General features: G+C 38.4%; 1 protein-coding gene across 1 annotated transcript; it reads right to left on the reverse strand.

Annotated features, from left to right (window-relative positions):
• Positions 1 to 876: 876 nt before the first annotated feature.
• Positions 877 to 24296, reverse strand: GPR180 (G protein-coupled receptor 180). Its single transcript, XM_058018674.1, has 9 exons — positions 24149 to 24296; positions 21566 to 21724; positions 18397 to 18591; positions 14835 to 15015; positions 14576 to 14625; positions 10875 to 11032; positions 4459 to 4650; positions 4037 to 4114; positions 877 to 2379 (listed from the first exon to the last, which is right to left on the reverse strand). Exons 1-9 carry the CDS (start codon positions 24294 to 24296, stop codon positions 2221 to 2223), a joined length of 1320 nt encoding a protein of 439 aa, XP_057874657.1. The 3' UTR covers positions 877 to 2220.
• Position 24297: the final 1 nt, after the last annotated feature.

The raw sequence follows: 24297 nt of genomic DNA on the forward strand, positions 1-24297 counted from the left end.
TGCTACAGTACATTAATAGCAAAATTAAAATTTATTTCCAAGTAACTGGAACCAATGCCAAACTAAGAAACTGTTGACCTATGGGCCAGTGTGGGAAAGATGCAAAAGACACCACCTTATGTTTCATGCCTACACTAATGAACCATGATTTGTAGTGGGGTGTATCTATAAAGTGAAAATAAGGTAAATGGCATCATAATACTGACCAAGCCAAGTCAGAAGAACTACAGGAAGTAAGACAGTACTTCTGGAAAACAAAACAAATGGAGTGCCTCTTCTGAAAGTCACATAGAGGTTTTTTTGCATAGATTAAAACTTTTATCATGACGGATCATAAACTGTAAAGCAGTACTTGCGTCTATCGGAAAATTCTATTTTATGTGTGAATTTGAAGTCTTATACATGAGGACAGATAGAACTCTTTTACTACATTATTGGAGACTTATCAAAACCAGGATGCTTTTTTCTTGAGAAGATGAAAAGTACAGAGATAAGCAAGGAAATAAAGACTGAAGTTTTAACCAATAATATTTTTGTGTGGTTATCAGAGGAATGTAATAATTAATCTTTTAATCATTCTAAAGATGGTGTGAAATCATAATATCTCATCTTTTCCAGCCTCAACCTGCCATTCTTGATCTGAATTACAAACAATAAGAAAGGAGATGATTTAATGAGCAACTTTGTCATGTTGCCATTTTGCCTTAGTCAAAGGCAAATATCTAGTTTTGCCTCCAAACTAAAATGGAACAGACTTATGTTTCAACTATGCTCACAAATGAGGCAAAGATAAATGGAAAACTTAGGGCTATTTTAAAGATAGAACCAGTGTCTTCACATTTTCACAGAGACAGAGACATAATCAAATGCACACTGTTAAGAAGAAGCAAACATTGATTTACTAGAAAATAAAATCCATTTTGTGAAGAAACACACATGTATGAAGTTTAAACTAAGCTAAATCCAAAATGAAAAATTTCACTCACAATGGCAATAGGTATGTTCTTATTATGAAAGAAAAAAGTGTCAGCATGATTTAATCATACTCTATAAATAGGCACTTCAATAAAGTATATATTTACACTGGCTTTCTGGATGCTAGGGCATCACAAAGTAGAATGGCTTTATTACAATGGATGGAAGATGGCAACTACTTAGAACCCAGTGCCAACATGGATTATAACAAATCCAGTGAGTATTTTGTTTTTCAATTATTCATAGAAAATTTAATCCTGATTAAGTATCCTTGGGCAGGAATTCATGGGTAGTTGATGACTGAAACCAACATTTATTTGAAATGCTTCTGTTAATTTAATCTGTGTATATGGCTTAATTATGATTGAATCCTCAATGTAACAGAAATGAATTATATCAGGATTAAAATTCTAGTACCACATCACCCATTCCATTTTCTTTGCCTTTTTTTTCTGCTTTAAAAGATGCAAGGCTGCTGTTTTAATTACCTTTATGTTGCTATGTATTCCAAGCCTCAAAAACTGTTCAGACCTTGATTACTGGAAGGAATTTTTAGTTACATTTACTTTTTTTTTAAAAAAAGGGAAGACATAAACCCTATTTACATTCCCATTAGGATTTTAACCAGTATGAACATTAGATGCAAAAAAAGGCTTTTCTTTTACACCTATGATAAAGGAAGGTTTCTTGCAGTCAGTTGTGAACATTTTACATATGTTTTCTAGATGATTCTCCCTCCTTTCTTTCCCTGTCTTTTACACTGATACATAAAATGCATTTTCTCTAAAGCATGAAAACAAAAAAAAACCCTTTTACTCATCGTTATGCATCACACCAATTTCACAACTGGCCTATTTTAAACTTGTTTGAGCACGTAGATGTTTTAGGAACTCCATTTTATAAGACCTTCAAACCTAGTACTGACACAAAGTAATGGCATTTTTGGTGTCCATGAATGGGAGAGAAAAGATTCATTGTACTCTTCTGTGATACAACTCAGCACCCCTTGTTAAACATTATCTATAAAACTCTTCAATATTTTTCAATACTCTTCAGTATTCAACTCCACAATATTTTTAAACACATTAATCTAGGAATCTTGTCAGACCAAAGGTCTGTGAAATGCTTTGACATTATCACTCAGTTTTCCAGTGAAACCAATGTATCATGCACTTGTGACAAAAATACCTGCATATTCAAGTCATTATTGCACATTTATTACGTAATATATTCTTTCTAAACATCTCAGAAGTGATGTCGATTTTTATGTCCAGAGGATATTGTTAGTGGCAATGTCACTGATGACAGTGAAGATACTTCCCAATATAGACTATGAGATAGAAAAAGTCTGTAGAGGATAACCATGGAGATGCACTGACAGAGGATAACTCCTATGGTAATAATCTAGAGACAAAAAAGAGAAAGAAATAGTAAGTGAAAAAAACTCTCACTAGGCAAGCCACAATAAATTTCTATCAGCATGAGTGCTCGAGGTTTAACTTTAAACCCTTTAACACTGCTGCAGTTACAAAAGATTTAAACATGCATTTTAAGTCCAGGAATCAGACTCTCACACCTGGGTGTTTTTAAATCAGTAGATAGCCCTGGGCAAGTCACATAACCCTTCTGGCAGTCTCTGTTCTGGGGAATTTCAGACTTGCAATTCACCACCCATGCAGTTTCACAAGCAGAGGTGATGTTTAGATATTCTATTCTTACAACAAACAGGCTGGGGGGGGGGGGGGAGAAAGCTTGGAAACACTTTGCACTAGCAAAATCATGGAGCTGAGGATAGTGATTTGTCAGTCTCACTTAGCCAGATCTCTTTCAGTTCAAGTCTCTTCATCTGCAAAAGCAGTGTAAGGCTGTATTTATCAAATGCCTAAAGGTGTAACTTGTTTCTGGGAAGGCACAAGTCTTCAGTTTATGTGCAGGCAATCCTTTAAAATGCATGTTTTTCTTAAATAAGTATGGTATTTATTGACTGTGCATTTTATTGTATTGAGGTGCATTTGAAGAACACAGCTGAATTATCACAGTGTAGGAACTGCAGCTGCACATAATGGTTAAAGTTGCTCAAACACAAGAGCAGAGCAATTGTAGTCTTCCTTTAGTAAGCTCAAAATACTGCAAAAATACCACTTTACTGGTACCTCTGGAGACTGTCCTCCTGCCCTGAGGATGTTCATCAAGGAAAACAAAAAGTCTCTTCATTAGTAACTCTAGAGCAATCAAGAGGAATCAATTTTTTTCTGCCTAGATTTTTTTTTTTTTTTGTAAATCAAACACCAAATTTAATTTATCATTTATATTTAATAAAACCTTTTTCTTTCCCTTACATATCCTCTACACAAATAAAAGCTCATTTTATATTTGCATACAAACGCACAGATGGTTATAAGCATAAAGAAAAGAAGCAAACCCTATGCTGGAAGGAGGTAGTCAATCACCTGAGAACAGTGGTGCACTTCATCTGAACATGGCAGGCTGCACACACAGAATTCCCCACTTCCCAACACATTTAAGCAACCAAGAAACTGAGCGAGTCCACCTTTGTTTTTAACTGCTTAGAGCTTACAAACCAAACAACATATTTGGACAGACTTCTTGATCTAAAGAATACAGTTCAGCTACAGGTTCCCTGACCTATTTAGCCACATAAATCTTTTAAAGGATGAAGACTAAAGAGCAAACAACAAAAAAAATCCACTGATTTATCTTTCTACTCCCTTTGTTAAAAGAATCTCCAAGGTGTTTTTAATTAAAAGCAAACAAGCAAACAATAAAACAAAACACCCCCTCCACATTTTCCTTTGACTTAACAATCTCCCCCTCTCCCTCCCTTAACCCAGAAATGATTACCCTTAGATGATTTGAGCCCTGTATGCCTTTGTAAAATATGACTCACATTAGCATCAATGAGAGCTGTGTGACTAAGACTTTTCAAGTTGCTTTGGGGTCACAGGATTAACAGCCTAAGAGCATGAGTTTGCTAACAAACATTAAACATGAGGAACAACTACTATTCAAATTTCATCTCTTTTATCTTGCCTGTACATACCTTTTCTCTTTGATATTCTCTGAATATTACAGCAATGGTTGCAAGACATGGGTGGCACAGAAACCAGAGAATGCAGGCCTAAAAAAGAAGATGAGTGTAAGCTGTAAAATGACTACATGCCAGCTTAGAAGAAAGAGATGACAGTTACAGGAACTACATTTACATTTCTGTCTATTTTATGAACCCATTGTTTAATTTTCAATCAACATAACGAAAACCACACAATGAAAGGTGGGATTTCTGTTTTAAAAAGCTCTATACTCCTTGTCAAATTAAAATGCCTGCTTCAGAGTATGATGACAGGGTGCAATATAATCAAGTCAGACACTTTCTTATGGAGGGAAAGAGTTTAGTGCTTCAGTCAACTGCATGCCACTTGTATTTACAGACAAAGGGATCAGTTTGCTTGATGTAAGCCATACTTTGGCAAAGGTGATGTAGAACTCCCTTTTCAGTGTGCTTCTCTCCACTGTGATAATCTGGTACAGCCCAGCAGCCAGGGACAGAGCTAGGCAGACTCTGAGGCCAATGAGCAGCCCGCTCGCCAAGCCATGGTGTGAATGGTAGCTGTGGTGATTTGTATCTTCAAACTGCTCCCAAATTAACAAGAAGCTCTGAAAAAGAACAACAGCAAAGTGCACTTAGAGTAAGCCAGCTTACATTAACTCTCAACTAACCTTCCCATCACACATTAAGTTATCTGCTAATGCTCCAGTCTACTTGTTAGGGACTGCCATCCTAAGCAAAAAAAATCCAACAAACCCTAGTCTGAAATGCTTTTTGCTGTGACCTATTACTCCAACTGCAACTGGCAGGAACAGAGTCTCACTTCTCGTATTCTGTAACTTTTAGAAAGCTGGACAAGTTAAAGTTTCCTCTAATGTGAATAGAGGGAATGTAGCACCTTAGAAAAAAAACGTGAAATAATCACCTGCACACTCGTCCTACTCTGCAGGAAGACCACTGAAATGATTTCACAGAGCTACAGGGAGGTGTCTCCTTTCACTTGTGATCCACAACCTGTAAAGCTTGTTTCAAAGGCAGGCGACTACGCCTTTTCTTTCAAAATCCTAACAGGATTCACTTTTCTTTTCAAAGATGGGGAAGTAAGAGGGTGGTGCTGCTGCCCCTTTTATACAATAGCCTTAAGGCTCAAGCATTCACCCAGGTTGAACTTGGATCTCCCACAATTCCCTTCTTTGCCTAAAGGATATCCAATTCACATCTCCCACCTCCTTGGAGAGTGCTGCAACTGCCAGGCTATAGGGTGTTCTTGGGTGGGCCACTCTCCACCCCTTCTATTGAAGCCGTGCCATTGTGGAGAAAAGAATTCAGCAGCAGCTAGGTCAGAAACTGTGAGTGAGCCTGACTCTGCAAACACCTGGCTCAGAAACCTCCTAGGGTCCAGGAAAGGGAGTGTCACAGGCTCCAAATGCCATTCCAACATCTGGCCGAGCACTCCAGCCAACAGATAACTACATAAAAGATAGTAACCTACCTCCTTCTTAACTCCCAGCATTGTATCCATCTGCTGGGGAATCCAGTTTTCTGGGAGGACTGTGAGAAACAATATTGATATTCTCCAAGGAAAAACAGAGTAACAAGCACCCAGTTTCTGGATCTTAGTTGTGAAGAAGACCCCAAACAGATGCATTAAAAAAATGTGTCTTGCTGAAGAACACCTTTTCAGGACTTTGGGAATGCTAACATTGTGTTAACATTGTGAATTGCTAATTAATGTATAAAGTTTAGACTCCTGGAGCATCATGTAGCAGCTGAATGACATTTTAAAACTTGAATATACACTGGAATCCAGTCCACCTACTGCACATATCTAACTTGCACTGAGGCTTCAGGTGCCTAATAAAGCAGGTTTTTTAAAGAAAGGTAGGCAAATTTGATGAGTGAAGTAGCTCTGAAGGTCTTCAGAAGCAGACATTGTATAGCTCAATTTAGAAATATAAATTAGTCAAATTCCTTTCTGAACACATTTAAAGGCTTTCTCACTACATAAAGACAAAAAGGTTCCTAATATTAACTTTTCAAAAAATGTGTAATCCACCTGAGCCTTCCAAAGGTGGGTGGCCTTGATTCTCATCAGCTGAGTATTAGAATAATTTGTGCTTGGAATATCCTCAGAGTACTCTCCTCCTTTCCCCCTCCCTTACCTAAGGGGGACACAGCCCTGTAATTTCACAGCTGCTCTCACTTCAGTCACTCCTCAACCAACTGGATGGAAAATAGAAGGATGGGAGAGGGAGAGACATAAAGCATGCATGTTTTCAACATCACTGACTACTGGCACACAATCTGACCAACAGGCTTTAAATGTTCTCACCATAATGATCAGAAAAAGTGTGATTTCAAGCAAACATATTTAAATGATCACGTTACTTGACTGAGAATTCTGTCAAAGAGTAAGACTGAAGTAAGACTAAACTGCTCCTGAATCCCTGAGATACAGCACAGTGTTTGGTAACGTTGTGTCTGCAGCACTAGTTTTGGCATGAAATTGATGAATTCCTATCACAGAAGTTATTTCAGTCCAGTTAGAACATGCTTAGACAACGAACAACGGTTCTACCAGTTACAGAACCACCGCAGTTTTGTGAACATTTTCCCTTTTGATATTTATATTTGGGAACAGCCAAAATATTTAACTTCCCTGGACTGTACATATTCTGCTTGAGAAAATAAAAGGCTCCCTGAACTTATGTGTAGAATCTTCCTGACTCAGGCATCTGGGGGGAAGCCATACAGGCTGATGAGAGACAGAAATGTGATACTGCTCTAAGAAAATATCACTAGAACCTACCTTACCTTAAAAGCCAGAGCTCATGAAGGCCTGAATTTTCCTTAGTCTACACCAAGGGTAACAGCAAAGAAAAAAGGCACCTTCATGGGAAGATGACAAAGAGCTGGAGTAAAGGCATCATGAGAACAAAGCCCAAGTCCTCATAGGATAATAGTGTCTGAGAGCAGAGTGTGTTCTGGACCAGCCCTTTAAAGAGTGTAAACAACACAACATCAGTTGATCAAAGGCTGTGTATGGTGACAGGAATGTGAGATCACAGAAGTCCAGTTTCCTTCAGCTTCATTAGATTATTCCAAAATAAGCAGAAGGCAGAGGTGTTAGAGGCAGAGGTGGAACTGTCAGTGCAACACAGTGTAAACTTGGACAAAGTAAATGTATCATTGCCTTTTCTATGAGCTGGGGCTGTTCTCACTCACCTGGGAAAAGCAGGATCCTATAGAAAACTGTGCTTTCAAGTGTTTCTAGGTAAAAACGGACTACACAATCTGTTTTCAATGAAGAAAAACCTTCATAGACAAGTATGATGTTGAAGTTAAAATCTCTTTGGTTGTGAAATTAAAAAAAAAAAAATACAAAATTGAGAAATCAAGGTCAAGGAATCCTAAGGTCCCTTACCTTGACCACAGAAAGGCAAGTATCAGCTCACTTAGCTGCAATATCAGGAACAAACTTAAAAGCTCCAGACATCAACCAGCTGAAGTAGATATCAGAGACATCTTTTGTTGGTAGTGAGCAGAATTACGTTTGAGCTCTGAGAAGAAATCAGGGGGGGCAATTCTAATTGTTATCCAGAAGAACAACTGTGCTTAGGCTGTAGACAAAAGAACTGGATCAGAGAGGAAGCTAAAGAGCTGATTCACACTATGCTATGTCCAACATTAAAGTCACTGCTTCTTCATAAGATGGAACAGAATGACCATCTCCTTGTTTACATAACACACTGTCCAAAATGCCTGACTTTACCTCTATATAATCCTGACCTATCCTGGCTCACAGGGGACACCAACCACTGTCCAGTACTGGCCTTCTCTTCAAATACTAGAGGAATGGTGGCCATGGATATCATCCTGATGTTCCAGATATACAAGCAGAACCTCCACATCCATATGAAGAAGAACTCTTCCTTCATGTCATGAGAAAACTATAATGGTAGAACTCCTCCTTCCCTCCACGATGCCAACACTGACTTTATGACAAGCCAAGATAAGGTATCAATCTCCAGGTTCTCATGGGACAGATCACCCCTGAGAGGCAAGGGGAAGGGGGAAGCAAAAGGGAAATTAGAAGGAGCAGCAAGGCAAACTAGCTGTTCCCAACCATATCTAGTACTGAGTTATCTGATGTCATGCAATGCAGTACAGCAAAAAATGGTTTAGATCTAAGGTCAGAGGCAGAGCTCATTCTGAGCACACCTAAGAACCCCTGTGTAGGGTGATGTCTAATGCAGTAAGATTCTATGCCATTTTGATCAGGTTCAGAGCAATCAGCTATCTTTCCAGAATCACTGCCTACAGTCTGATCAGCCTTGAAAGTTGAAACTGCTCAGGTCTATGTGATGGCAAGGGCCTGCCATCAATAAAGTTCTGTACAAGGTCTGTGATTCAGCAGCCGAAAGTGGAATTTTTAATGAATGCACAGCAGCCTGGGAATCTTTTATTCTGTGGCTGAAATAAAGAACAAGTTAAGGCAAAGGGAGATGCTAAATGGCAGACTTGTCCCTCCTTTGAGATGTTACCTCTTTGCAGCTGCAAAGACCACAAGACATTTGCTGATTAGGAGGCTGTGTCCACCTGACATTGAAGGCAACCCATGAACATAGCCCAGGAAATTGCTAGTGCTTCTGAGAGAACAATAAGAAAAACATCCATAGCATCCGTACCAAGAGGAGAAAAAACCCTGAAAATCTGCTGAGCAATTTGAACTAGTAGTAGGCAAACAGGCTTAGATAGCTTGCTAGTCAAAACTGCATTTAAGTTGAAGAACAACATGCTTTCTCAGGCTGTCCACTTTCTCGACTTTCCTGAAGATAAGATGAGGACAGGTATGGGAGAATGTCTGTAAAACTAACACAGTGCAATCTCTATCTGCTGCATTAGGTTAATGCACATAGTTTCCAGCAGCTTCGACAGCAAGCCCTCAGAACATCTCTGATTATCCACATGAAGTTTGTCCAATCTCTGGCATAAGAGGAAGCTGGTTCTCCCATAAGAATCTCTGGGAAAGATCAGAACAGGAAGAAGGTTATTCCAAGGTTTTAGCCATTAAAAGGGCCAATTGAGTGTTTATAGCAGGTCAAACATCCATGTCAATCTAGACAGACCAGTGAAAAACTGTCTAAATCCTGTTTCCCTGAGCCCAATAGCTGCACTCTGTAATTAGGAGAACAAATCTGACAGAAGGTGTATTTTGTATGTACTGAACAATGAGATGGAAAATATCCTCTCCAGAAGGGATACTCTTGGTGTGAGGGAAATTTTGCTGGAGACAGTAGACACTGATATGGAGGTGCAAAACCACTTAGGCAATGACATATTCCAATATCCAGATTATGTTCCTACAAGACTCCTGCCAAACCTGACTCTCCCAATGGTACAGAAGGAGATGTGGTGGAGCTGTGCCTTACTTGTGAAAAGTAAGACAGACGACTGTGTGCTAATGCAGTTCCAGTGCTGCTCCAAGAACCAAAAGATGTCTAATGGACCAGTCTTTGGGGAAGCAGCTCACATGTAAGATGCCTGCCCCACTTTTACCATAAGTAACAACCAAAATTAGATCAAGCTGATTATACTGTCTTTTCTAGGTATAGTAAAGGGAAACAACAATAAAAAAGTTTCCAGTCTCAAACAGCAGAGTACTAACATACCCATACATATGCACAAGTGCAGAGGCATGAATGAAATTAAATACTTTAGAAGTCTTCTTTACTACCAGCATGTAAAATTTCTGGTGCTGGATAGGTTCATTCCACCTTACTTTGACACCCATCTTTAAATTTCAACAGTCCCACTGACCTTAACAGCCTTTGGTTTATGTTCTTAATTAGCAAGAAACGCCAGCTCCCAGCTATTCCTAATGTTCTAGAAGTCCACTTATTCAGTTTAGAAGCAGCACTAATTACAGATACTACCCAAATGGCACAAAAATCTTCAGTATAATCTCTTCCTCATTACTGTCTCCAGTTTCTCCCTTCTCTTCTCTTTCTCAATGGTTTTCAGATTCTCGTCTTTATGATGTGATTTAAAAAAATTTGTTTACAAAAGGCACCACCAGGGTTGAATGATTTCCATTACAATTTACTTTTAAGTTACTGGTTTACTTAACTTTCTAATTTATACTAATGGAAAATATTTGAATGAAATTATGTGTCAGACCATTTGTATATTTGCAAGACCAATCCTGCACATGAACCTTTCAAGAATTCCCTTCCTTATATTGATTGAAAGGACCATTAGACGTTCTATTTGAGTGCTTCCAAAAGGAGGGCACTGATGATTTCCATGTTTTCATGACAAAGACTTTGTCACAGCAGCTTTTCTTGTCCTTCCTCCCATGCTGCTGGTTGTCAACCTGCATAATGTAGTTCACAATGCTCCAGCTGTACTGATTACAACTATTTAAAAGACCACATTATAAATCAGATCAATAAAATGACTGTGCAAATTTTTTTTTTTTTTTTACTTTTTTTTTCAGCTTAGGTTATTCCACTAATCTGGTTCACAGTACAATGCTACTGCCAAACAATTGGCACAATCAGGAGTTTGGGAAACTGTGGGAACTTCTTAAGTGGTTTTACTGCTAGACAAAAACATACTGTGGAGCTACATCTTAAATTGTTAAAGTAAAGAGAAGGTGGTGTTACCTATTAGACATACTGGGTGCACATTATGCTGTGGGCTTTTTTCCAGTCTTGATACTCCCTCCTTCCCTCATAAAATTAAAATATTGAAATTATTTGGTTCACAGTTCTGTCATACTTAATAGCAGCTGTATACTTCAGTGTAAGAATGAATATGAAATGCAAACCTGTGTAACAACAACTACTACAGCAATGCCGGTAGACGCTGGACTGGAATCCCACTGAAGAGGTCTGCCATGAGATTTCTTCATTCTGCCCATTGTCCAACCCATGCACAGACTCAACAATAAGTACAGCATCTGTATCTGTGAGATTATGTCACACACTATTGAAAACAAAAGGAAAATGAATAAAATTACAACAAAAATAAAGTTTTGGTTTTTTTCCTATATCAAAGAGAAATGTTTTATATACCCACGAACGAATGATGGATGCTTATGCCTCTGTATCATCTTTTAATTTTGATGAGTTAGATTAGATGGGGTTGCTTTGCCACAAGATGTGGCTATTTTGTGGAGTTTTCAGTGACCAAACAGATTACTATCAGCTTTCCTGCAGTTATGCTGCAGATCTGCAAGAACATGGGCACAGTGCCATGTCTTTCCAAATCCCACTCTTGTGTCAGAGCAGTCTGGGCTCAGGAGTCCATCTGCATAAATAGACTTATAAATGCTAAAGAACTAAAATCATATGTATGTTAATCATAGTGCAAATATGCAACATGATTAAATGAACTCCTTTCTTCACTCTGAAGAACTTTTGTTCAAAAATCAGATAGTTACATTGTACTTTGAATTAATTGCACTTTGTCTTGAGGATGTAGTACCTTCCAGAAGAAAGCCCAAATATTTAGGACAAATTCCACTCTGAGATACTTAAAGGGGAAAATATAATGAATAACCTTAACACAAACTTCATTTAGATCAACAGCTTGTCTGTATTTCATTTTATTAAATGCAAAGTACCTTTGCCTCATTTTGCTATGTCCATTTTTACCTGTGTTTGGGAACAATTAACACATACTCCATAAAGTTACACTCTTAATCAGTGTCTCAAACTTGTGTTTAAAGCTGCATCAGAATAAAGAAAACTTTAAGCTAGGATATATTAAAGCCTTTATTTGTAGGCTTGCTGAGCACTACTGACAGTAGAAAAACCTGAAGATTTCTTTCTGGGTAATTGTTAGCCTTAGACCTAGTAAGTTTTTGACTTAATGAACAATTTTAAAGATGGTGTTGGGATCTGACTCATTGTACTGGCATAGCAGAGACGTAGAAGAAAAATAGATTCTTACACTATGTATACTGTAAATTTGGTTCAGAAACTAGAAATGGGGCACTACACACAGCAATGCTTTCTTTTTTGCTTCATTAATATTTTAGTTCAATTAAATTTGTTCCTTATTTGTAATTTTCACTTACACTATCAGGTACAAGAATAATATTTCTGTCACATAAAAAGCAAAGCTCTACTTTTATACAACTGGACTGTATTAAAAAAGATAAATATTCACTAAAAATATTGGCACAGGAAATGTTGCCACTGTACAGAAATTAGTATGGATACAAGGGAAGCGTATCAAAAGAAGATAATCTACAATATTTCCCTGACATCCAGCAATACTAGCAAAATAAAGAGTATAAATCAGACTTCAGAATGTAATTCCTGGGATATGCTTGGCATTCTCAGAGTTTACATGCTTAAATGCTTCTTAATGTTTTAAGACACCTTTGCTATTTAAGATATGTCAAGAGCTTTTAGTAAATACAAAATTGGAAATTCTTTAATAAAATCAACCAGCACTGATTTTGGGCAAAAAAAAAAATGATCATGGAGTTATTTTCCAATGCTATGTAATTGAGAGACAGTACTCACTAGAAAAAGAATTGTTACATGAACCAAAGGCATGCCAAATCAATGTCACAAATCTAAACTAGAAAAAGGACTGAATAATTCTGTGTGTTCTAGGGAGCATTTTCTTTTCTGTCATTCCTTAAGATAAGCTGCCCTATTATAGCCAGACATCATCTCTCCATCATATCATGGATATAGCTACTGCTCTGCTTCAGTGTGGTAACAATTCAAGTGGATTCCCACAGAAATTTGTGTAAGGCAAAAAGCCACAACCAGCTTTAATCTTTGACATCCTATACATTTTGCTAGAAAGAAAAAGGGTGAGAAAAATTTTAAAGATGAGAATGAACTCACAATATTCAATGTTAGTGTAAAGTCACGTTACTGAGCTGATACCAATTGTCTGATTTCATCACAGTTCACCTTTTTTGACTCTTCAACAGACACAAAAATGGTCTTTGACTCTTCACATTTTATTTTTACCAAAAGTTAAAAGGACAGCACTTGCAATGCTTCTGAGTGCCAGCATTATTTGTGTGATTTATGAGATTGGGTTAGATGGTTAATTAGACAGAGGATCAGCTCTTTATACAAGGCAAAAACTACATCATACTAGGAAAAGAATAATCGCCTGACATGGTATCTAAACAGGTTTTTAGAAAGATATTCTGGCCACACTGCAATTAATAGAAATTTTAACATTTATTTTTAACTCAAATTTTTCTGCCATATAGGAAAAATGGTATCATCTTTCCCCTTCAAACTATACTACTTGCCATCAGTCATTCTTCAGAACTGTAATTGCCACTGAAGCTTTCCACATTTCTATTACTTTTGCTCTCTTACTCTTTTGGAAACCACCAACTTCAGAGACAGTAAGAAAGTAAAAACTTCCCTAGCTGAATTTAAGAAATTCAGCTACTGATTAAAAAATAATATTCATTATAATCTCAGTAAGTGGGCTTTTTGACTACAACACATATACAAAAAGAAAAAAGAAATCTAACATGAAGCTATTCTCTCTCAAGCTCTGGCTGGATAGTTAACAATGGGGTGGAGTTATGACTACCTCCATATTCTCCATTTTATTTCATTTCATGAGATGAGAAGGAATGTTTAATTACACAGCTGCTGGAGTGGCTGCAAGGAGCTGCCAGCTCAAATGGTTAAAACAAGAAAGAGGCAATTATTGTGGTGCCAGGTGCCATCAAGAGGCTGATAATTCCAACTGCAGCCTTCTAAATGAACTCTACAAAGGGGAATATTTATCTCTATAGGCTGTTACTACCCAACACTATCACACCACTGCAGTACTGCTTTCTTGGGGTGCTTCAAGCCAGTCAAAAGGAAATGTATTTGCTTGGAATGAACCCCCAGTTCTTCAAAGATGAACTGCAGGAAAAAAACCCCAAACTATCCAACAACAATGGAGAATGAAGAATGGAACAAGATTAAGTTAGTGCATTTTGGAAAGGTATGCTACAGGAATTTAGTTCCAGTAAGAACTTGGAATATCTATACAAAGTGGAGAAAAATGCTTTGTTAGCATCAAACCTTCACATAAGCATTTTTTGCATCATGCTAATCACAAAATTTGTGCTGTAAAATACTTTTCCATTTAATAATTGTTAAATTTGTCAGTGAAATGATAAATTCTATAAAATATGATTAAGTTTCCTAAAAAGCTTGGCTTTCTAGATCTAACTCTCCAAACTCTTCAATGTATTGAAAAACCTGTTCAGGTGATATTCATGTCTTTTAAGTGTTCATAGCAAGGAAACTAGAGACAAAAAAACCCTTTGAAAAATCCTAAACAATATCACAGATGTGCAACTTCAAATACAGTTATTGTAAACACATAAAACATGTTTTTTTCTGAAGGAGCAATTTTTAGTATTTTATATTGAAAATCAAACTATGTGATCCAATATCATAGTATAGTCCAGCACAGCATTTGCTATGTATTATACAGATTCATGGGTAGGAATATGTAAGAAACAGAGGACAGACTCACATTCTGCCAGACTTCCCATAAAAGGAGCTCCTATCCCATCTCTAGAATAACTGAAACAAGAACAGAAAGATTGCATTTTTAAGTGGGTGTGTCTTAAATGGGTGTTCTCTCTCACAAGTACATTTAGACAATGATACAGTTCAAAAAGTCAGTCCTTTATTTTGCCACAATCCCTCCTCCCAAGCAAATCACGTACTGATCTTTACAACACATTGTTCTTAAAGTCTAAAGACTGAAATCAGAAAAGGATCAAAGGTACCTTGAGAAATGCAGGTAGTTGGCAAATGCTGAACCAGCCTGCAACAGTAATGCAATTGTCAACACCTTTAATACACCATGCATAGGTCCACGCTTCCTAATTGTTTGCCACAGGGATTGTGCATATATGCATGCAGTTATGAAGTATGCAAGGACAAGCAGGAAAAAGAATTCATGTAATCCTGTGGGGAAAAAAAAAGAAATACAGCTTAGTTTTACAAAGAAACATTGCTACTAGGAATAAATAACTAAAAAAAACCCAATATAGCGGGTTTCCTTTAATACAATCATTGGGAAATACTTAACAACTGTTACCCAAAAATGATAGTACACATAAAAGGTCTAAATCCTAGTCGATTTTATACAAGAAAAACAGTGAATGTTATCAAAGAACTGATTATTATTTGATCTGACAAAGTGTTTTTAACCAACAATACCTTTTCTGAGCAGAGAGGTTTGCAGCAATTACCAGACTTGTATAAAGTGCACAGTTTCTTGATACACACAAAACAACTGTAGTTCATTTAATCAGTACGTAACATATTTATTAAAGGACTCATTTTTAGCTCGTTTTGCTTGTTTGTTTGATTCTCTAAAGGCACAATCTGAGGTGAGAGAAACCCCAAACAGACTTCTATTAAATCTTTTTAACCACTGGGTGTCACCCTTCCTCCACATAAAGCAGCTTAAGAAGCACAGCTGATCATGACTGAAAACTTAGAGATAAAGAAAAGTAGCACAGAAAACAGTAATTCGTTCCTAGCATACATTTTTTGCACTTGTCTAAAAAAAAAAAAACAAACCCCAATTTTTTTTAGATTATTTATAAAACAGAAGTCCCCTAATTTTCAGTCTGGCAGTAGTCTGGTAAAATACTTCCTTTAAGACCTGGATCCTGGAAACCTTTTCTATTGTCAGTAAGCTTTGCAACCCAATTGGGAGCTCCCAAAGGGTCACAGCCAGTGAGAAACAAGCAAAAACAGGTAAACAAACACTTCTCATAGAAAACTTGCTTTTATTCTCCAACCTTCCATGAAATTTAGTGGAGCCCATAGAATCAGATTCCAAAAAAAGCTTTTTCTCCAGCAGCAAAATAACTGGTAAATGCTCCCAGCCAGCTCCTTCCAGAGACTGGGAAGAGCAAGTATACAAATTTCAATATCTGAGGTGAAAAACATTAGAACTGGATGAGTTCTGAATAGTAGCTAGCATTATAGCTTCTGTGACTGAAACAAAGCATTTCGGACATAGACACAGGAAAATGGGAGAAAAAGAGCATAAGGTAATGAAGAGGATTAAAAATTCCAGGCCACTGCTTCTTTTGTACACCAATACATTAGCATGATTTATCAATGACAAAAGTATGTGGTATAGATCAAATCTTTCTTTCTGCTTCAAAAGATACCCACTGAAGTTGGCAACAACTGCATAAGTAAAAGTTATTTCTCACCATGAGTGAGAGCCCTTGGAAAACCCTTAAGGAAAATCAACTAGCTTTTAACAAAGACTAAGCATTTATGATAGAACACTCCTTCCAACCATAGACAGAGTGTAGATTATTGGTTTGAGACCAGAAGGGGTTAGGAGAAAGCTGCACTAAAAATCCACAATAAAAAATACAATTTTCAACCTATCTCTTCTAAGTTTCCTGACTTTTGAGGAACCTAGCTGACAGATAAAGTAAAATATTACATGAAATATCTTACTTCAAAGCTCTTCAAAATGCTACCTGTTCATCTGCCTTTAGAAACCCTGGATTCCACTGACACAATGTCTTATGTAGAAGACCCTACCATATAAAATAAGACTATTTGCCAGGGATCAGAAGTCAGGCCCCCTCATCTCTGAAGGCAAATGTCTTAATCACAAGCCTTAAGTTCTCTCTCATGCTTTCCTTATTATTAATTTAATTTTTGAGATGTTCTGTGCCAGGCCACAGCCTAAAGTAATTCAAATGAAGGAAGACCTAACTAAAACCTTCTGCAGCGACGTAATTTTTAGTTGCCTGCATGAAATATGCAAGAAACGAAGTTGGATCTTCTCTCTGATAGCATCTCATTCTAAGTTTCTATGGAAAAATGGCAAAGACTATTTCCCAGAGATGCATTAAATTAAATTAAAAAAGACAAAGACAGATTAAATGCTCCTCAGCTCTTTGAAAGTAGACCAGTGCACATAGCTTCAGGATTCATGGCAACAATGCAGGTTTTAATTCTAAATTAACAGAAGTGTTCTTCTGCAACTAACTCTGAAAGACATGGCATGTACAGCTCAACTTGCTTCCTTCTTGTAAGACCTAAATACATACATCCAGCACATTTACACACCTTACTCAGCACATAAGCTGTTTAGAGTTCTGCTTCCCAGTGCTCAGTGTTCCTATAAAATTAATACAGAGCTGAGGTGCCTCTGTGATGTAGGAGGTCTCAACATCCCTTTATTGGGCCATATGATGCCATGTAGCTGCTTTGCCCCTTGATTTAGCAATTACTCCTTTAGCTATCATTCCTCTTTGAGACTAAGTAAATTACCCTAGAATTCACTTCTGAAAGCCAAATTCACCAAAAAAAACTAGCAAGTTTATAGAACTTAAGAAGTTAAATAGAGAGGTTAAGTCTGATTATGAGCCTTGAAATCCAGATTATTAATGTGCTACTTTCTTGCAGATTCTGCTAAATATTCCAGTGAGTATTTTTTCTTTCAAAACTGGAGCTGCCTTTGTTGCCTCTATATTCTCTTGTGGTCATGAGTGACAGCAGGACATTTGATTCCAGCACAGAAATTAGGCTCATCCTTGGTATATTCAGGTGTTAGGCTCATCCTTGGTATACTCAGGCTCACTCAGTATAGGAAGGCAGACTAAGCCTTCAGAGCCCTTTCCTCACAACAGACCCCGGTGAGTGACATGTTGATGAGGCCTCAGCACCTCAGAGAGCAGTGATGCTACTCACTGCAACCAAGAATACATTAAGCTGGATTGTCCAAAGCATACAATTTTATACAGGCATTTCTTTAGCTGCTCTCTTGAGTTTTTCTTTGGAAGCTTAAAGATTTAAAATTACATTTCTTAATTATAACAAAATCAGGCCTGACAAAGCTAATATACAGCCTGTGACTAAGATACTTATAAAGATCTAAACACTGAACTGAAATTGTACTGGCAAAATGTTTTATCATACATGTACTCCTCTTGCACAGAATCAAGTTTCACACATTTAAAGAATTCCACTAATTAATTAAAATCAGGCATTAAGTTTACATTCAAGTGGAAGATTACAATTTCAACATGTTCAAAATACCTGTCAGCAAGGATTTTAACACTGACTTTCCTTGTGCATCTACACTTCTAGTTAGGCAAGCTTTGGAAAGTCAGCCCAGGGAAAGAAAAGGATTTTTCTGTGATGACAGAAAATGAACTCAAGTTTACTCTTTGTACAAAACCAGAATATGAAATATAAGAGGCTCTGCTATCCATTCCCCATACTCTTCCAAGCACAGTAAGCACTGATTTGAATTATCAGATCCTTAACTTACAAATCTAATTTTAAGAAAAAAAATCTTACCAGATTCCCCTGCGCTAAAGTGATCTAATGGATTCCCTTCTGCATCTGGGTTTAGTAAGATCATTTCAAACTGAATATCCTCGGATTCAGAATAATTCTCTTCGCAGGTAAACTTGTCTACATAAAACACATACCATGTTTCCGGATAAGGAATCTGGGACACTGTCAGATTTTGCTCTGTGTGGTTCACAGTCACTTTGGAAGAAAGCACAAAAAACAAAAATAGGAGTAAATACTTGATTAGTTTGGTTTTAGAAAACACGTGTTTGAATGATGAGAAAACTTCAATCCACAGCATCATATACAGGTTATAAACTACACAGAGTAGAAGACATACTGAGTTTTGAAAGCTATCCATAACACCAGAGATCAGACCTCCAACTTCAGCTTTTGTTTCAAGTAGGTGTGGGCAAGAGTTGGGGAGGACATTGCACCCCAACTTTCAGCTCTGCTGGGAGGGCTCCCTCCTTCTAAAAGCCAGAAAGTGCAAACTATGTCCTTTGCTTAGCACATTTCCATCCTCTAGTTCTGTATTGACAGGATTAGCTGTTCTGTACTACCCACCAGGTACTTCTGCAGCATGAAAAATACCTTTGTGAAATTTATTTGACTTTGCTTTCGAAGAGATTTAGAGCACCAAACAGGAACAACTGCATGTGAGCTCAGTAAACAACACCATGCATGCTTTAAAGGTGCAAATCAGTATTATTTCACAGTATCTTACCCAAACTGTAATATACTGAATTTCAATTGACAGTTGAGATGTGAAACCATTGTGTAATTAAACTGCATATTTCAAATCAGATTACATTTAAAAATGACTACATAAGATACTCATGTTTCATCTTCTTGCTATCTCATCACTATTATTGCCTAAAAACAACAGTTAACCAAGTAGAGTCTCTTCAAAAGAAACTCTTGATGCAAATGAAATCTGCGGCTCCCTATGTTTGGCTGAAATTGCAAGAAACAAAAGCACTGTCATATTGGCTACTGAACCTGAGTGCTAATCAGTGCAATCATTTCTCTGCAGGAGAAATAACAATAACAGAAAAATTCACCTTAATAGATAAAGATGACAATGGCTAAGGATGAAGAAAAATTTAATAAAAAATCCACAAAACATGTTTTCTTTTGTGAAAGGCCTTTTTAAATAAGAGCTGCAAACATACAACCTCATTTTCCTTAAATATTTTGTAGACAAAATTTAGAACAAGTTTCTAACTTGAAGCCCACCTGTGAAAAACTTCAATGTCATTCCAATAAACGTGTTTCAACTGCAAGAAGTAATTTTCTGTTCTCTTAAGGTATGAACTAAGCAACATCAGAATCCAGGAAGAATTGCAGTGTATGTGTCCTTGCAGCAACTGTCATGAGGTATAGATTTGGATGACATACAAACCAGTATTGCATATGGTGCTTAATCCAAATGAGAGGCAAACTGGGGCTGACAGGAGTGGCTTTACTCCCCATGTCACCTCTCAGCTGAGTTCTCACAATGTTATTTGTACCAAGAGTAAGGGATCACACAGAGTGTGTTTAATCAGTTCCCTCTCAAATCTGTAAGCAGACTCAGAGGCAGAAAAGCAACTGATTTTGCCCAAGATCAGCAAAAAAATCCAACTCACACTGTGGTCACACAACTCCTAACGGAGCAGAAAACACTGAGTACACTGCTGGGACAAGTCAGGAATGACAGATCAACTGCCAGTTATTCCAGCAGCACTCTTGTGCAGCTCTGATGAAGGGTAAGGAAAACACATCCCTACAAGTGACCTCTGTGTAAGGTTTCATTAAGACAAATGATCAATCTGTTACTCTTGGGATTCTAACTACACAAAGGAAATGTATTTTAAGTGACTACAGCTTCTCTTTTAAATACATTTGAATGAAGCATCTAATACTAATTTAACTTCTTAGAGGAAAATTTATGCTTTAAATACCATTATGATAAAAAAATGGTGCAAAAATTATTTTAGTCTGTCTTCCAGTTACATAACTCAATGCTTCAGTGTTTTACTGCTCTTTCACATTTAGACGGATACTCAAGTTAAGCTTTATCCTGATTAGTTCATTTTTAATACTGTATTAAAATTTTTCTAGCATGTTTTATACACTGAAGCATGACAAATTTGTGCTATCATAAGAATATAATTTTATTTTTGTTTTCTCCGCTTTGAAAAATGCCATTTCCATGGAACTGGAGAATGGGAGCCTCCTGACAAGTGGGAAACGTTCCTTTGTAAACAAGAGGCAAAAAGACAATCTACGTATTCTATACTGGTATAACTCTTAGCTCAAACATTAAAAACTGTTGAATGTGAGATTCAGTAACAAATAAGTTATAAAAGTAAAGGGTGAAATAGCATTAAGCTATAATAGAGGAAAGTTATAAAGTAAGGTGGCATGATGCAGATTAATTTTTGTAGAGAAAAAAGATTTATCATGAGGTAGTGAAAGAGAAGGTTGACAGGTACAAAATTACCCTTTTACTTTGTACTTGGCCTACACGCTCCCACCTTACAAGCATTTGCTTCAGAAGTTTAGAGGCAACTGCAGCAGGTTCCATCACTTTGCCTCTAGTTTGTTTTTCATTCCACTGCAATGAAAGTCACAATTCAAACTCAAACAAGTCACACAACTGACTGTCCCAAACATTCAGCTTCTTTAGTTCTTCAGTTTCTTAGTACAAGGCTATTCTTTGTAAATTCTCTCTCATACCCAAAATAATCTATTTTACAGAAAAATTGATATTAAAATAAAAAACAAACAAAAAGAAAGACATTTACTCCAAGCAGAGCTAACAAAAATTCTCTGTACTGAATGACTAAATGAAAACTTCAGCCAAGTATGTACCCTTTCCGAGTTGTGAACATGTGAAAGCATGAACTGGAACTGGTCATAAAGTTTGGCTGTTTCCACTAAAGTCATTGTTTGTCATGGATTTCATTTTCCAGCAGCACATTAAATCATAACTTGCAAACAAATTCTTCTGAAGTGATACAAAGAAAGAAATTTTATTTCCTTGTTGTATTTTTAATTGTAAAAGACCAAAGTCCTAGTTGATGCAAAGTCCAAATTCACTGAAATGAATATTCTAAACACACAGATAACAGAGTTCTAAACACACAGTAACGCTGTAAGGAGAAAAAAACCCTCAGTAACTCACTTGTCAGCTGAGCTTTAGAGAACTTCTCTGTACAGCTGTGGTCTGGGGCACTGTTCTCCAGCTTCTGCCATTCCTGTGCTTGAAAGAGGAGAAGTCTAGCTGCTTTTGCCACGGCTACTGCTACGTTCTTGATTCTGACACACAGAACAGCATGGTCACCTTAATATTTAAAAAACAAAATCAACTATTCTGTCTTGATGTCAGTTACAAGCAAACAGTGTGGCACAGATTTGCCTTGTACTTAGCTGCAACACACCTTCATATTATCCTTAATTTTTTACCTCTACTTCCTGCTAGAAGTATTTATGGTCTTTCAGAAACAATTTCTATGTCTCTCATTAAGAAACCAGTGAACATACAATTGTCTGTGATGGTCCTTAAACAAACCTTAACTACAGCATAAGTGTCATTAACCTTCACTACTGCAAACAGCCTTCACTCCCCCCTCTTTTTAAAAACAGACTTCCAGATAATGTTTTTTCCCTTCCTCCCTCCCACCCCAAATTTTATTATTTTCAAGTTAAAGACAGTGCCTCAATAGTCTCAATACCTTGTTCAAAGTCTAGTATTTTATGATCTCTGTGGCATGACTATGAGCATCACAGGGTAGCTCTTAAGTCCAACACTGGAAGAACTTATGTGAATGTTATGGATGGATTCACGTTATGGATGGATTCACGTTATGGATGGATTAGAGCTAAAATACTTAATTATAGATGAAAGATCGATGTCAAATTGATGCAAAGAAAATCAAACTTCAAATGTTGTCTAATACGTCAGTCTACCTGTAGAATTAGAGAATGGCAGAATGGCTTGGGTTGGAAGGGACTTTAAAGACTACTTAGTTTCCAGCCTCCCTGCTGTGGACAGGGACACTTTCCACTAGATCAGGTTGCACAAAGCCCCATCCAGCCTGTCTTTAAAAACTTCCAGGGATGGGGCATCCACAACATCCCTAGGCAACCTGTTCCAGTGCCCCACCACCCTCACTGTTAATATTTTTTCCTAATATCTAATCTAAACCTACTTGTTTTTTCAGTCTGAAACCATTCCCCCTTGTCCTGACACTGCAGGCTGCATCTTGAGACACAGAAATATTTTAGTCCTTTTAGAACTAGTTCATTTGACAAAATTTATCTTGCCTGAGTAATTCCACAACCCTCAAACTTGTTTTCATATTTTCTTTCATATACTAAAATATGAAAGAAGACTAGTCTTCTAGTCAAGAAGACTAGAGTCATAGACTTTTTTAACCTAGGAGTCTCCTAAATTAAAAGGTAGAATTTAGTGAAGAAAAGTCAATAAATGTTATATGAACTACAGTTTAGCTAACATTTTGAAATATTAACAGAAGGTTCTAAAGAAGGCTTCACTAAAACCCAAAACAGTTGCTGGTATTCACACAGGAAGAGAAGAATTTCTATGCAAATATGCAACATCAATTTATACAATTACACATGATCACCTACACCACTCATCTTCAATTTTGACAGTCTTTTCTCAGATTTAAACAGTGCACTTTTTCCCTTCAGATCTATTTAGAGCACTTGTACAGTTAACTTTTGGACAGCGCTAATTAACTGCTTTCAAGTCACTTCATAAGCTACCTCCACCCTATCCATCATTCCTCATTCACTGGAAGGTCATGCTCCAACTCTGTTTTGCTTATGTCACGTTCTCCTGTTTCCCGTTAGATTTTGAAGCATGTGCAGAACTGCTCTGCCACGAAGCTCAATGGGAAAGAAAAACACAGCCTAAGCGACTGAAGTGCTGAGCACAAAGGAAAAGCAGGCTGACCAGCACAGCCCGGCTGGACATGGCACTTGTCATGGCTGCACACATCTCTATCTGTAAAGTAAAACTTCTCTAGCAAGCACAGCGGGCCACTGCTAGGGTTCTTTCAGCAGGATAGCGGTCAGGAATTATTACTAAGTAATTACCGACTAACAGCCAGAAATTATTACTAATAAGGAGTTTTTAACACGGGAAAGAAAAGCCATTGGGAACAACCAGGTGAGAATTTGACATCCTGATGCGCGGTGTCACCAAGACCACACAGCGACAGGGTGAAGCACCGCGGCCATTTGGGGCAGTTCCCAGGGGGAAGGAGCGATGCGTGTGGCAGCGAGAGCACCCTGCTCTCCGGGACAGCCGGCCGGGAGTGTCCGCACGGCCCGGGGACCCGAAGGGAGGCACGGCGCTGCTCTGCTCCGCTCCGAGAGCCACAGCGCGGAGGGGTCGCTGCCAGCTGCTGCGCCCGGGGCCGCCCCGCCGCCTCCGGCCACGTCCTGCTGCCGGCCGGGACCCCCGGCCCCGCTGCGGCGCTGCCCGGGCAGCGGATCGGACCTGCTGCACGTCCCGTAGGGGCGGAGAGAGCAGGGGGAAAAGAGGGAGGGAGAGTGCGAGAAGCAGGGAAGGACGGAGAGCTGCAGGGCTGACCCCGCTCCGCACCCCGCGGCCCCTCCGGCCTCCCCCGGTCCCCCCGCGCCCCAACGGCTCCTGAGAGCCGCCCCGCTCCCCGCGGCGCCGCTCCAGGGCGACACAGCCGCCGCTGCCCCGCTCTCGCGCCCTCGGGGCACCCACCGTGGAACTGGAAGTGCGCCACGGGCCGCCACGGCTCCCGGCGGGCGGCGGAGCTGGTGAAGCCGCCCCGCAGAGTCTTGCCCGCGGCGAGGCCCCAGCAGCAGCCGGCGGCGGCGGCGCTGAGCAGCCACAGCAGCCGCCACCGCATC

This window comes from Melospiza georgiana, chromosome 2, assembly GCF_028018845.1.
Source record: "Melospiza georgiana isolate bMelGeo1 chromosome 2, bMelGeo1.pri, whole genome shotgun sequence".
Lineage (NCBI taxonomy): Eukaryota > Metazoa > Chordata > Aves > Passeriformes > Passerellidae > Melospiza > Melospiza georgiana.

Bases quoted from the DNA above. Each gene is read 5' to 3' on its own strand.
- GPR180 (XM_058018674.1), bottom strand. From the start codon at position 24,296: ATGCGGTGGCGGCTGCTGTGGCTGCTCAGCGCCGCCGCCGCCGGCTGC. The intron at 18,592-21,565 runs GTGAGTTACTGA...TTTCTTCCAAAG, and splicing joins CTCTAAAGCTCAGCTGACAA to TGACTGTGAACCACACAGAG. The intron at 14,626-14,834 runs GTACCTTTGATC...TTCTTGTTTCAG, and splicing joins AACTACCTGCATTTCTCAAG to TTATTCTAGAGATGGGATAG.